At 36.2% G+C, this 15,857-nt stretch overlaps 1 protein-coding gene across 1 annotated transcript; it reads left to right on the top strand.

Annotated features, from left to right (window-relative positions):
- Window positions 1-6,173: 6,173 nt before the first annotated feature.
- LOC127086877 (pentatricopeptide repeat-containing protein At2g20710, mitochondrial) lies at window positions 6,174-9,177 on the top strand. Its single transcript, XM_051027695.1, has 2 exons — window positions 6,174-6,889; window positions 7,861-9,177. The coding sequence occupies exons 1-2, from the start codon at window positions 6,632-6,634 to the stop codon at window positions 9,067-9,069; spliced, it is 1,467 nt and encodes a 488-aa protein (XP_050883652.1). The 5' UTR covers window positions 6,174-6,631; the 3' UTR covers window positions 9,070-9,177.
- The last annotated feature ends 6,680 nt before the right edge of the window (window positions 9,178-15,857 follow it).

Below are 15,857 nucleotides of genomic sequence, written 5' to 3' on the forward strand. Positions count from 1 at the left end.
ATACTGCTGATAGTGGATCTTCTTCCTGGTTTGGTATGCCCCCAGAGTAGGTGATGTTGCACCGAACTGGGTTAACAATTTCCTGTGTTTGTTTTCCTTCTGCATGTTATAATCCTGTCTGCCTTAACTTAGCTTGTATTTCAGTCTGCTTATCAAGATAATATCAGACCTGGTACATAGCCTTCTGTTTGAATGTCAATTGGAATGTTTTGACATTCATCATTATCAGCACATACTGAATAATAGGCAAGTTGGTTTCTCTGCTTCAGTTCAGTATTTCAGTCTGGTCTCCAAGAGGATAACAGACCTACCCAAAGGATCATTGGGAAACTGTCAAACTGGATGCCTTGACAGTTAGTCATGTATGTTGATACTGAAGTAGAGACTGGTTAGTCTTTTACAGTACAACAAATTTAGCACAGACTGTTTTGCAGGAACATAACTGAATCAGCATGAGGTATATGTTCTGACTGTCAAATGGAATGTCGTGACATTCATTCCTGACAGCATGGGCTAAATTGTAGGAAGTTTAGTTTTTCTGGTTCAGCATTGTTTCAGGCTATTATTCAGGAATCCAACAGCTGAGCTAAAATCCAGGAAACTAACAACTGTACTACATTAAATGAACCTAACAAATAGCCTATTTGTTAGCATCCTACTAAGTGGAATTTAGGTTAACTCGCTTGACCTTAAATTCAGGAAATACAAGTACAAGGCCAGCATACTGGAATAATGTAACAGATGATGTTCAAATCACTATTGAGACATCTTGTTGATTACTGTGTAGGAAAACAACAGAAGTTAGTGCTATGGTTGATTTCTGCTGAGTCTTTCTACCAGATGCACAGAACTAGGTGTTCCACCATTCTAGGGTGATATAGAAGCAGATGTCGTGACATCTGTGAACGTGAGCATCTTAGTACAGGGTTTAATTTGTATAACTGTCTTGCTGTATTAGTTACAATGTTGGATCAAATGTCATGACTTGGAGTAGAACATCTGAACTCTGACTACGCCAGAATTTCAAACACTAAATACTTTTTCAATAAAACAAATCAACCAATACTTAGTTTTCTACAAAGAACTACATAACTTTGAATTCCTCATCGCACTTGAGGATGCGTAGGAGCGAGACCCACAATCTCGTCAAACACCCTAATAAAAACCTTTTTGCGACCCTTTTCTTTTCCTTTTACACTTTTTTATCACTCGAATAAAACATATAACATAAATTAACATTCAATCACAAATCTAACTAAAAGGTTCTCGCTGAATAAAACATGCGTGAGAAGTGTTAATACCTTCCCCTTGCATAATCTACTCCTGAACTCGAATTTCGTTGCGACGACCATTTTTGTTTTCTGTTAAGGGTTTTATCGATTTCCCTTTCCTTATTTGGAATAAATAAAGTCCGGTAACGACTCTATTCGATTATTTCGCGAGCGCGCAAACGCCTGCGAGGTCGTATTTTTCTAGATGCGACAATTACATTTTATTTATAATGATTTAATTAACATTTACAATATTACAATTCATATATAATTATTAAATTTCAAAATACAAATATACTCATGAACCGTACAACAAAAGCTATCGTTCACCGCAACAAACAATTGCACCAAACACACATTTGAAACAATACAAAAGCATAATCTTGTTCTACTTGCTCTTTCATGTCCCGTTGACATCATCTATTAACCATACTAATCAAAAACAATATTTAAAAAATCTTCATTAGAATGTAAGTAGTCTTACATAAATAATAGAAATATATATATATATATATATAAAGTGAGAGTGGTCTTTATTTTAAAAACTGAGAGAAACAAATGATAACTATTATTCTGACAGTTAAGCGCACGCAGACATACGCACACACACTTTTTCTCTTCCAGACAACTTTATTTTCCGCAATTCTCTTATGAAAATATTTAAATTGGGAGGCTGTTTTTTTTCGGTCCTACTATCATGTATCAATTTAATTGACATGTAAATGGTGAAATACGAATTTTCAAATAAAGGGGATTTCTTATCCCACTTTATATGATGGAAAAACATCATATGAAAAACCTAAAATTTCTCTCAGATTTTAGAGATGTATCTTCAGGCGCACTATTATCTTTAGTCAAACCGTTACAACTGATCTAGATATGCATCTCCGAAATATTTCAAAATAAACCTCATGCATTCCACTGAGTCAGACCAACATATTTTGTAAACACAAATCCAGAGATGCATATTCAAAATATCTCAAAAGACACCCCTTGCATCCCTCTTTCAAAGGCCCATTTTAAACATTTATCGATCCATATATGCATCTCCGTAACCAGTCAAAACAATGCAAGTTAAGTTAGTTTTATGGTTACTCAAATGAAAATGAAGATTTATAAGTATTAAGGCCCCTATTATGTGATGAGCATTAAATCATACAATCGATATGCAACAAAATGACATATATAAATTCGATGCCAATATAAGTCATCATGACATACACAATAAAGGACCTCCCTCACCTCATAACCATCAGGAAAGATACCTCTGTCAATATCTGTCTGCACAATCTCCACAATACGGCGACATATAGGAAACACATCATGAGCATGATCTAACCTAGATTGCTTCTCCTCTAGTATCTCCTGATGAGTTGGCCTTAGTGGATCTCCTGGAGCAGTCTACACCATATATGGATGTGACACCCTAAAGAACCACTTGATGCACCCGTTTACATAACTCCAATCCCAGATGACTAAGATAATCATCAAACATGACATCCATATCTCTACGTGTCATAGAGGGAGGATAATAGAAAACATGATGTCTGGAAATAGTCTGGGTGTAGCCGAACTGCCGCATGATGCACTCATACAAATGAGGAAATGTTAAACATGAACCAAAAGCCAACCACCCGATTATAATACTATGTTATCAAATGGTCGCATCTCACGGTGAACAACATAGGTGTTAAAGTGCATATCATCTGCTACAAAGTGGTCAAGATACACACGAAACAGCTCGGTCGCCTAGTTCTCTCTGAGCGGGGAAATACAAAATCACATAACAATCTTAAATATAGGTCGGTGCACACGACCAACCAGAGATGCATGAGAAACGCTGGAGGATCCAAGCCTGAGAAGTGTTGGAACACACAAATCATTAGTAAGGACATTGCAAAAGTGTAATGAAAATGACACACAAACACTAAAAGACCAATAAATATTACCGTTAACAGTGTGATGCTTCCTGTCACCTGCTTCGTCTTCTACATGCAACAGATAACTTAGAAAACAAGAATACCAAACAAGTGTTCTTGCATAAGCCCTTCATCCCAGATAGCCGTAAAGCAGCTTGAAATCACTCGTCAGTAGGCTAATGCAAGTCAGTAATCTTCCATCCATAGTTAATGAATTTCAGCGGATCACTGTCCTTCAGAAAAATAAATCATCGTTAGAAACTTGTAATATAATAATAAACGTAATTTAAAAAGAATGAATCTAACTAATTTTACCTCTTCGTCCCAAATATGTTTGGCAGTATGGTCCGGGTAAAAAGGCATCAATGACAACTCTAATGGGCCTCCTCCTAATACATGAGGTGTCACTGGCTCATCAATCTGAGGTGGCATTGGCTAATTAGACTCATCATTCTGAGGTCCCTCTAATGCTTAGGGTAGCACTAGTGCATACAATGATTGAGGTACCTCCGGTGACTCGGGTACCTCAATTACATGAGTAGGTGAAACCCATCGCCTACGGGAAGATGGAGGCACCGACGCGTCACTAGGTGACACCCGTCTCCTACGAGAAGAAGAAGATGAAGATATATGAGCCCTAGAAGTCGACACCTCCGCATAAACCAGGATAGAGGAAACAAGAGCTTGTGAAACCTGACTCTTTTCCCTCCGGACAGATGCATGTTGTGCAATTATATCGTGCATCAATCCATCATCTCTATCAACCATAATGCCTGTAAGTAAATCAGACAAGTGTCACACAATTATTACAAGCAAACCTACAATCAAGAAAAACAAAAAAATGCAGACTAATAAAATACGGAGATGAATCTCTGGTTCCTAGAAATCCAAACGTGGAAAAAACACGGAGATGCATTTCCGGATTTTCCTGCAACTTCCATTTTCGTCAATGATGCTAGTGCAAACCACCAAGACCCCAAAAATAATGCATTGATAATTATTTTTAACTATAAAACACATTTCTCATAATGTATCAACTATCATACATGCATAAACTATGTATTTTAATATCTAATCATCAATTTCTATAAATTTATACAAAAACTCAAAAAAGTTTACAATAATCATAAACTTATAAGAAATGAGGAATCTTTGAAGTTGATGTAGTTGAATGAACTCTTCGATGTCGTCTGGTGATGATTGAAGAAACTTTGATGTTGTTTGATGAATTTTGAAAGAGTTTTAGAGAAAATTTTGTTTTTTTAAAAAGAGGAAGAAGAAGGGTTCTGGAGCGTTACGTACAAGCAGCATCCGAAGATGCATTGTTGTAATGTTTACGAAGATGCATCTCCGTAGTTTTTTCACATTAAATGAGACTTCTATTGACTTAGGATGCGTCCAAGGATGCATCTCCGGATCTATGAACATTTATGTATTTTCACATGGTGCTCTAGTAATACATAAGACATATTAAGAAATTCCCGGAAAAAAATCATGTTTTTGGGCCTCAAGCCCGATTTTTTGTTCTGCCAAACTTCTTGTTGGGCATGTGGTTTTCCTAGGGGTGGCAAGTGGGCATGTCCGTCCCACAAAATTCAGCTAAAAACGAGACATGGCCGAGCAAACGTAGTTAAGGGTGTGAGTCTAAACTCTTGCTTGTCCCGAAAAAAATTAGGTTGGACAAACCCATAAATACTGCATATTTTAAATCTAAAAATACAAAAATTTATATAATTGTCTGCGCTCGAAAAAAATGAATGGATTTGGACGGCAAGGTGAAAGGTGAGGGCTTAAAAACTTAGTCCATGAGTAAAATGGGTATGTTATACGGGTCGGACATGCCTTTTCCTTCAATTTTGAAAAAAAAGTAGAATGAATTCATTTTCTAATATTAGTAATTAAAAAAATAGAAAAATATAAGAAACTAGGAGTAATAAAATAAAAGCATAATTAGTCATCAAGTCCCTTAACTTAATTTATATTTAGCTTTAATTCTTTAACTAAAAAATATTTCAAGTTAGTCCCTTAATTTCACTTCTGTTATCTTATTTGATTTTTTCCGTCAATTTATAAAAAAAAATTAAAAATCGGTGACGTGACGTGACAACAAAGTCATTGGTACAAATCTGAGTCAACATATATAGTTAAAAATAAATACATTATTTAAATTGCGAGAGTTTTATTTTTATAAAATATAGTTTAAACTCTATTTCAGTTTTTAATTATATATGTTGACTCAAACTTATACAAATGAAAAATATAATAATTTTTTTTTGTCAAAAATTGACGGAAAAAACCCATTAGAATAATAGAAATAAATTTAAAAAATTAATTTATAATTTTTTAAATTAAAAGATTAAACATTAAATTAAATTAAATTAATGGAAATAAAATATGTATTAAGCATAAAATAAAACTAGAATGAACTAGGGGTGTTCAAAACCAAACCAACCCAATAGAAAACCGCAAACCGAACCAAACCAAACCAAAACCGCAAAAAACCGCATTTGGTTCGGATTCGTTTGGGTCATTTTTTAATAAAACCGCACGGTTTGGTTTGGTTTGCGGTTTGTATTTTGCAAACCGAACTAAACCAAACCAAACCGCATTATGTTACAACCCAAACATCACTTATCCCACATCTTACCCAAACCTCAAACCTAGTATGCCTTAACCTTACAATTACAAATGATTTTCTCTTAATCACACTTAGGGTTTCAATTTCAACCTTCTTAAATCTCTCATAGTAGTATCACACATTCTTCTCATCTTCCTTTCCATGTAGGTCTCGCCTATTCTACTCTAATAAGTCCTCTATTATGTTCTTTCTTTTTTATCATTTATGTTACTATTTTCTCTTCCAATTACATTTTTATTGCACTTTTCTTCTCAATCTCACATCTCTTATGTTCTTCTTTTCATATTCTCTAATCTCTCATCTCATATGTTTTTTTATGTTTTATTATAATATCTTTGATATTATTTTATGCTACTATTTATATTTGTCTTTTATTCCACTTTTGTCTAATCTGGTTTTTTGTATATTGAATGAAACGTTTTTTTCTAAATATGATGAATTTTGATGTTACTTAGTAATGTATGAATGACTAAACACAAAGTTATGTCGTTATTTATAGGAGTATATATGGCTCAATAAAAATATTATAAAAAACCGAACCAACCGAACCAACCCAAACCGCATTGATTTGGTTTGGTTTGGTTTGGTTTTATTTCTAAAAGTCAACCGAACCAATCCGAACCGCATGCTTTTTTCTCTTGCGGTTCGGGTGATTTTTATCGCAAAAACCGCCCAAACCGCACCGCGAACACCCCTAGAATGAACTATGAAGTGCAAAATTATAATGCTTCAGGTTTGATTCTTCATGCTTGAAGCGCCATATTAGCAGTGACGAGTGTTGAGAGCTCTGACCAAGAAAAAAAATGATGTCAAATCGCTCAATAACCAAAATCTTAAACACATCAATTGTTTCTAGGTCTCTTCGAATGTACTCAACAACAGAAACCCCTATTGGTTTCTCAGCATTGGAAAATCGCATACTCAAGAGCGGGGACCCAAAAACTTCAATGATTCCCATTCTCAATCAATGGATTGAACAAGGTAGAGACGTTCCTCAACCTGTTCTCAAACGTATAATCACTCGTCTCGCCAATTATCGTCGCTTCACTCATGCCCTTCAGGTATAACCTTCAAAGTTTCAATCTTTTTTCTTTTTCTTTTAGGGAAATTAATCTGATTGAGAGTATTGTTGCAACTTTAGTTGGGTCTGTTTGTTTTTTTTCTTTTCATTTTCTGATTTCAACTTTAGTTGCAAAAAATGCCATATTTTTTTTCCTTTGTTTGTTGTTATAAAGGTTTTTGTTGCTCTGTAAGAAATAATGAAAATAAAAAATAACTAATGTTCTAAGCAACAATCTTGAGCGGTTAAGAATCAACACGGGAATAAAGTATAACCGAGATGAAGATGATGCGTTGAATGTGTGGTAAGTCTGGACATGATAAAATTTGAAATGATAATATTAGTGAGAGTGTTGGAGTAACACCTAAAACATGTAGATTTTGTGGTAAGGAGAATAGATCAGATGGAGATGAGTCAAACCGTTAAACATAGAAGAAGAACTCAAAAAATTATAAGAGAAGTTATTAAAAAGTATATGGATTGACAATTTGGATAAATGCGTTGTCTAGAATAGAACACATTATGGCGGAAGTTGATTCATGTAGTCGATTCTACTTAGTGGGATAAGTCTTGGTTGATGTTGTTGTCCTTGAATCACTTGTATCAAATATTCGCAATTGCGGCGCTATGGCGGATGCGCATGGCGGTTTTTGAGTTCGCCGCAATGGTAAATATCATTTGATATTTCGGGTTTTTCTGCAATAATCTGCTATAGCAGCACCGCAAAGCGTCCGGTATGGCGGGATTACGGACTACCATCCACCATGGACAACACTGCCTTGAATGTGCTTAATATGAAGGCTGCTGTTCATATTTAGATACTAATTTGATTTGATGGTGAAATCATATTTAAGAACTATATATGTCATTTTCATCGTTCAACCAGTAATCTTAAATTTTTAATGATGCCATGTCTTCCATGGACTATATACTTTTAATCATATCATTATCAAAACATTATGTTAGGTATAGGAATGGATGGGTGATAAGAGTAACAATGATTTATATCCTGGAGATATTGCTAAGCGGCTCAACCTGATATCTAAAGTTCATGGTCTAGAACAAGCGGAGCGGTTTTTCAAAGACGTCCCTGAAGCTAAAATCGGGTTCAAGGTCTATGCTGCTCTTTTGAGCTGCTATGCAGAACATAAATCTTTGGAGGAAGCAGAGGCTATCATGAAGAAAATCAAGAAGTTGCATCCCATGCACTTGACAGTGTGTTATAATATGATGTTAAAACTATATGCTCAGAAAGGTAAATCTGAAAAACTGGATAGGTTGATGCAAGAAATGAAAGAGAAGGACATCTGCAACGGTGCTACGTTTACCATTCGGTTGAATGCTTACGCGATTTCTAAAGACGTAGAGGGGATGGAGAAGCTACTAATGCAAATGGAAGCCGATCCCATAGCAACTGTGGATTGGTATACATATGCTACAGCAGCGAATGGTTATATGAAAGCTGGGAATGTTGAGAAGGCCTCGTTAATGCTGAAGAAATCAGAAAATTTAGTTAATGGCCAGAATAGGAGGATTGCGTATGAATCTCTTCAAACTATGCATGCTGCGATTGGAAACAAGGATGAGGTTTATCGACTTTGGAATAGGTGTAAGAATCTTAGAAATTCTCTCAACTCAAGTTACTTATGTATGCTAAGTTCATTAGTGAAACTGGATGACATTGAAGGCGCAGAGAAGATTTTCCAAGAATGGGAATCTGGACATACGAGTTACGACATCAGAATTTCAAATATGATGATCACTGCTTACTGTAAATGGGGTCTTGTTGATAAGGCCGAGGCATATATCAAGAAACTTTTGGATAACGGCAAGGTATTGGATGGAAGTACATGGGACCGTATGTCGTCTGCATATCACATGGATAATGATATGGAAAAAGCAGTTCAAACATTGAAGAAAGCAACGCTGGGAAGTCGACGAGGATGGAAACCTAGCGCCGTGACATTGAGTGCGTGCATCAAGTACCTGAAGGAAAAACTTGATGTGGAACAAGCCTTTGAGATTCTGAAATTGTTCAAAGAAAAGGGTCATATCTCAGACACTGCCTATGATAGACTAGTAAGCTATGTTCATGGTGAAATACCTGATACAGAAGCCTTTGATCTGATTAAACAAGATTTAAAGTATGAAAAGGTTCAACTTCATGATGAAGAAAACTAATGGCTCAATGTAAAAGATGCTTGCAAAGGATGTATTCAAAAGTTGAATAAACAAATTTAATGTAGTATATTTCTGATTGAATGTCACTATAAAACAGATTTACTTGCATATCTTTGTCTTAGTTAGTCATGGATCCATTAACTTAATTTATGGTTTTATGGTTACTTTTAAATCTCTCAACAAGGTTCATGTTAGTCAACTTAGTTCTTTCATTAAATTTTGCTAAAAAAAAATGTAAAGTTATGCTTAGTGGCATCTCAGTTGATATAATTGTTCACACTGAGGTTTTCATACGTGGCATTAAACATTACTAGTGACATTTTTTTTATATTCCTTCTTCTTCTGTCTTAAATATTTGTTGTCATCACTCATCATTATTATCATTTTAATTAAAATTCCAACAATCCTAAATATCATCATTGTCATTATTTTCCTTAATTAAACATCCATAAATCTACATTTTTCTTCATCTTTTTCAAAAAACCTACATTTTTTCTTCTTCCATCTTTTTTCTTCTCCATAAATTTTCATCATCTTCATCAAAATAAATTGAAAATAAAAAAATTACAAATTAAAATGTTAAAATTAGAATAATCCAAAAAAAAATATAAACTCATAAATCATCTTAATGAGTAATAATGTTATGAATAATATCTTTTTTAGTCAATATATCTACGACATAAATGAATAGTAACTTTTAAATTGAGGAATTAGGTATTTAAGGAAGTGGAGATTTTTTTTTGGGTTTAAGAAGATTTAAAAGGAAAAAAAGATTATTCTAAAGCATGGAAACATCGACAAGATACGCCTATTTTCACCTCCATACGGAGATTTCTCATTGATCTATAAAATTAATCTCTCTCATTTGACTTTCCAGTTTCAATGTGGAGGGGCTAACACTTTTTTATTCTAGAGACATAAAATACTTAAATTTGTAACTTTTTAAGTACTAACACTCTTTAGTTTTGTAATGCCTCGGGCAATCTAACTTCATCTCAGTCAATAAATTTATATGTGTATTGACTAACGATTTTTATTTTAAATTGATACATAATTATGTTATACATTATAGAAATAGGACTTCAATGGTTCCCTGTTAAGATGTCTCTCAGGTGAAGGAAAGTTAAAGTCAACTGACTGACCCACGTCTCTCTAAGAAATAGGGATTCAATGGTTCCCCATTAACTGGGTGGGTGATTATCAGTCCCTAGAAAATCTTAGGCTCAAAGACCTCTATAAATACATCTTCCCTAATAGGAGAGAATATAAATCATCACGCCATCAGCATAACATTGAAACACACACGGTCTCTCGCCTCACGTGAGCTGACCCTCTGTCACTACCATAAACATCTCCAAATAGGGCCTCTCACCACCGTGAGCAAACCCTAACCATCCTTAACTACTAAGGCCTATGAGTATCCCATATCCGCCTAGGGATACCAACAACTCCTATACTTTTTGACAAGTACAGTTGCACCCACTGTAGAGCCCCGATAAAACTAACCTGGGTCACACATTCTTCATCATCATCTCTTCCATCTTCTCCCTGAAGATGGCCAACAAAACTTTACAATCCATAGTCAATCCCACAGTTAGGGGTTTCACCGACAGAGGAAGCTCTAACTCCTCCCAGAAGAAATACGTCAGACAGATGATGATCGAGAACGTAATATCTCATGGATTTCCCAATGGTGAACAAGGAGAAGTGGGAATCAACATCACCTTTTCTTGTAGCAATATTGTTAGAATCCTCCTTCATGATAATGACCTCATGGTTATCAAGTGAGTCCTGGTATATCATAGGAGCTATATTGATGTCCTGTTCTAGGAAGCTTTACATAAACTTCAACTCGATCCTAACGAAATCAAAGTATTCCAAGGTTCGTTGATAGGAATGGCAGGTGGGCAGGTACATGTGATAGACCACGTAGCCTTAGAGACAACCTTTAGGGAAGGCGGAGACGCCAAGGAAGTTGAAGTCAGTTACCTCACACACTACTACGAAAAACACATATTATGACGGTTATGAAATCCATATAATGATTGTTGCATGTTTGGTGTTAGGTAGCGTGTGATTGTATGTATGTTGATTACCACAATAGACGTGTGATTGTGGTTATAAATTAGGTAACGTGCTACCTATCACGACGGATATATTAAACAATTGTTGTCGTATGTGTAAGAGTTTATTATAAAATATGGGATTGCTTGTTTTTCCCTTTCCCTGATTAACCATGTACAACCATTCAAATATAATTTTGAGAAATAATCATAAAAATTAAATTATTCTTGAAAAACAACTTAAACAGTCTAATATTTTTTCGGTTTACATGCATCTTGTAATTCATGATTTCCTCATTAACCCATATAATTTGATTTAATCCCAAATTCTTCAAAGTAATGATGATGAATGGATGTCTTCTAAGTTATTCACACAAAATTTGATTTCCTTTTTTTTTTTCTAGTTTATTTTTGCAAACATCAAATTTTGTGTGAAAGATTCAGACTACATCCATTTATTATCATTGTTTTGAAGAATTTGTGGAATTGAATCAAATTCGATGGGCTAAAGAGGAAATCATGATTACAAGATGCATGTAATTCGATAAACATTGTATCGTCTAAGTTGATTTTCAAGAATAATTTAATTTTTCTAATAATTATATCAAAAATATATTTAAGTGAATGCAATTTCAATGAGGGGTTAGTGAAACAAGCAATCACATATGAAATGACAAACTCACTAACAACATTTATCAACAAAAACATCAATTAATTAACATAGATTAGGAGAACTTGATAACTAACCATTCCAAGAGTCTATTGGATACATGAAGGGCAATCTTCAATCTTCATGCCTAGTTGAATTCATGCAGATCTTAATGTCTTCATCTGATTCAGAATCAGTTGCATCTAGGTTTATTAGGCCATTCACAATAGCTTCTATCTTCCTTATCTTTTAAGGGTTAAGATTTTTTATAAGAATCTTCTTATAGCATGTTCCACCAGATGGTTCAACAACAGTAATGTGAGTCCTAACAGCTTCAGCTTCCTTGGTTTTGTTCAACCGTAACTCCAGCATATCAATAACCTCCTTTTAAGCCTCAATCTCTTTGAGAAGTTTGTTGTCACTAGCTAGATCTTGATTCATGTTGAGAGAAGGATCTGAAATATGAGAGAAGGATCAGAAATCTGAGAGTAGGATAGGTCTAGATGGTGTCAAAGTGGTCGTAGGGAAGAGAAATCCTTTTCCAAAACCTAAACCTAAAGCATATCCAAACCAACAACAAAACATACTGAAGTAAATAATATGAAAATCATGTGAAACATGTAACACCCTTCTAAAATACCCCAATAATTAATTAAAACAACAAAATATAAATCAGAGTAGATATGCAATTTAAGGGTGTCACACTTGACACTTCACACCATTCACCAAAATAGTTTGTCATGCTCATTTATTAATCAAAATAAAACATTACACAATACGCAGCGAATAGAGATCAAATCAATCATGCAAACCATATAATCACATTACATGTAAAACTGTTCACTTCTTCAGGAAATACATCAGGAAAATCACACACCACGGCTAGATCGCAAATCGCCAGTTTATCTTTAGCCTCCAAGGTCGCTAACAGCATAAACAACTCTGCCCCATCTGCTACTGCCTCATTCACCTGCCTTGCTGATAGAAACAAACTCTTTCCTTCCTCAATCTCAGGAAAGGTCACTGTCTTATCAAAACAGTTGATATAAACTCGGTTAACACCAACCAGTTCATACCCAGGATAACATCAATCTGCACTAGTGGAAGACACACGAGGTCCATTCCAAAGTCTCTACCAAAAATACTCAAAGGACAATTTAAACAGACTGAAGTAGTAGTCACTGAACCCTTCGCAGGAGTATCAATCACCATACTACCATGCATCTCAGATATCTCTAATTTAAGTTTCACAGCACAATCCAAAGATATAAAGGAATGAGTCGCACCTGTGTCAATAATAGCTACAAGAGGAAAGCCATTAATATAACACGTACCTCGGATCAAACGATCATCTGCAGAAGTCTCAGAACCCGATAGAGCAAAGACCTTGCCTCCCGACTGGTTCTCTTTCTTCGGCTTAGGACACTGTGGACTGATATGACCCACCTCTCCATAGTTGAAACAAGTCATAGTCTTCAACCGACACTCTGCAGCCAAGTGACCACCTTTTCCACACTTGAAACACTTCTTCTCAGTACTGGTACACTCATGGAAACGATGTCCAGCCTGACCACATCTGTAACACTTAGCAGGGGCACTGGAGTCTCCCCCACTAGGTCTCTTCATCCCACTCTGTCTCTGGAAACCTTTGCCAACTGCATACGGCTTCCCACGATCATTCTGATTCTTGCCTTTCCTATCAACCCTCTGCTGATAGCTCTCCGCTCTGGCCTTGGTATCCTGTTCAAAGATCCTGCAACAGTCAACCAGGTCAGAAAACACTCTGATCCGCTGATACCCAATAGCCTGCTTGATCTCGGGACGTAACCCGTTCTCAAACTTCACACATTTTGAAAATTCCCCAATAGCCTCATCATAGGGAGTGTAATACTTCGACAGCTCTGTGAACTTAGCAGCATACTCAGTAACAGACCGGTTGCCCTGCTTCAATTCTAAGAACTCTATCTCTTTCTTTCCTCTGACATCCTCTGGAAAGTACTTCCTCAGGAATCTCTCTCTGAACACCGCCCAAGTGATCTCAGCATTCCCAGCAGCTTCCAACTCAGTGCGGGCAGCAACCCACCAATCATCTGCTTCCTCTGACAGCATATGCGTACCGAACCTGACCTTCTGGTTATCGGCACACTCAGTCACTCGGAAGATCCTCTCGATCTCCTTCAACCACTTCTGAGCACCATCTGGATCGTATGCTCCCTTGAACATTGGAGGATTGTTCTTCTGGAACTCACTCAGTTGACGAGCAGCTCCCATTCCCACAACATTCGGATTCCCTCCAAGTACTCCAGCTAGCATACCCAGAGCCTCAGCAATCGCAGCATCGTCTCTACCTCTTCCAGCCATCTCTATTCTGAGTACCCAACAAGCTAAAACAATAAGTACTGATAGGGTTACACAACACCTATCCCGTACAGGGGAAACAGAATAATTACGACTCGACTCGACCGACTATGCTCTGATACCACTTATGTAACACCCTTCTAAAATACCCCAATAATTAATTAAAACAACAAAATATAAATCAGAGTAGATATGCAATTTAAGGGTGTCACACTTGACACTTCACACCATTCACCAAAATAGTTTGTCATGCTCATTTATTAATTAAAATAAAACATTGCACAATACGCAGCGGATAGAGATCAAATCAATCATGCAAACCATGTAATCACATTACATGTAAAACTGTTCAACAACCACAATGAAAACAAAGTAAAACATCCCGTCCCGATGTTACATCTACCAGCGCATGACCCACTAAGGAACTACACTAGACTCCAAGCACTAGCTTCTACTCAATCACTGCTCGTTACCTGAAACATAGTTGTAAGGGTGAGTTCCTCAATCGATATAATAAGCATTATAAAATATCATGTAACGCTAAGTAAATTAACACATTTCATCATCCAAATCAGATCACACATTCAGCAACGACAACATCAACTCAAAATCATAATCATACTCAACCCAACACAAAACACACGTATAGTATTGGAATACATCCATTCATATTATACGCCATACATACATTATGCAATGAGACTCCATGCATGCGGTACCGACTATTCGTGAACACATAGTTCAACCTCACCGATCAAATCCAGATACGGCTACCAAGCTCACTAGTCCCACTCATTTGAGACCTAGTGACTCACATCACTAATTCCTCACCATGGGAATTAGCTACCACCCCAAGGGTCATGCTATGCACGCTAAATCACCTAGCATGCAAACATCAACAACAATCCACAATAACTCACTCACTAATTCCTCACCATGGGAATTAGCTACCACCATAAAGGCCATACTATGCACGCTAAATCACCTAGCATGCAACATCAACAACAATCCACAATGGACATATGCTCACACTCTAAGCCATAAACAGTCCATCCACAATTGCATACACAATAGATATATTCACAGTATTATGCATACCAACATACATCATCAATACAATTATCACAGAATCATATTATGTCATGCCACATAATCAATCACAGTATTAGCACACTCTACTAATACCTACACTGCTCAAAACAACGGAAATTGATCCCTCCTATATCATACACCAATATAGGCCAATCATCAATTGTTCACAATATTTAAAATATCAGTTTTTCTACTTTTCAAACAGTGTTAACCGGTTAACGCCCTGGGTTAACCGGTTAACGCAACACAGAACACGCTTCCTGGCACATTTTAACAGTGTTAACCGGTTAACACCCTGGGTTAACCGGTTAACGCAAGACAGACAACAATATTTCACAATTCATAACAGTGTTAACCGGTTAACACCCTGGGTTAACCGGTTAACGCAAGACAGAAAGCTGTTCCTGCGCTAACACGAAGCAGAATGCAGAATTCTCCGCATTTTCCGCCGTTGGAGGACTTCCGGACCTCCGATTCCAATTCCGTAAAAAGCTACACGTTCGGAAAATCACAACTCACCCAAATATAAATTCAATTACAGTTTTTAACATAACTTATTCATCATCATTTACAGCATTCCTCATCCCAATTAGGGTCAATTCAATGGCTTATTACTACCCATCACA

The sequence above is a fragment of the Lathyrus oleraceus genome, chromosome 5 (genome assembly GCF_024323335.1).
Source record: "Lathyrus oleraceus cultivar Zhongwan6 chromosome 5, CAAS_Psat_ZW6_1.0, whole genome shotgun sequence".
NCBI classification, from domain to species: Eukaryota; Viridiplantae; Streptophyta; class Magnoliopsida; order Fabales; family Fabaceae; genus Lathyrus; species Lathyrus oleraceus.

Bases quoted from the DNA above. Each gene is read 5' to 3' on its own strand.
- LOC127086877 (XM_051027695.1), top strand. From the start codon at position 6,632: ATGATGTCAAATCGCTCAATAACCAAAATCTTAAACACATCAATTGTT. The intron at 6,890-7,860 runs GTATAACCTTCA...TGTTAGGTATAG, and splicing joins GCTTCACTCATGCCCTTCAG to GAATGGATGGGTGATAAGAG.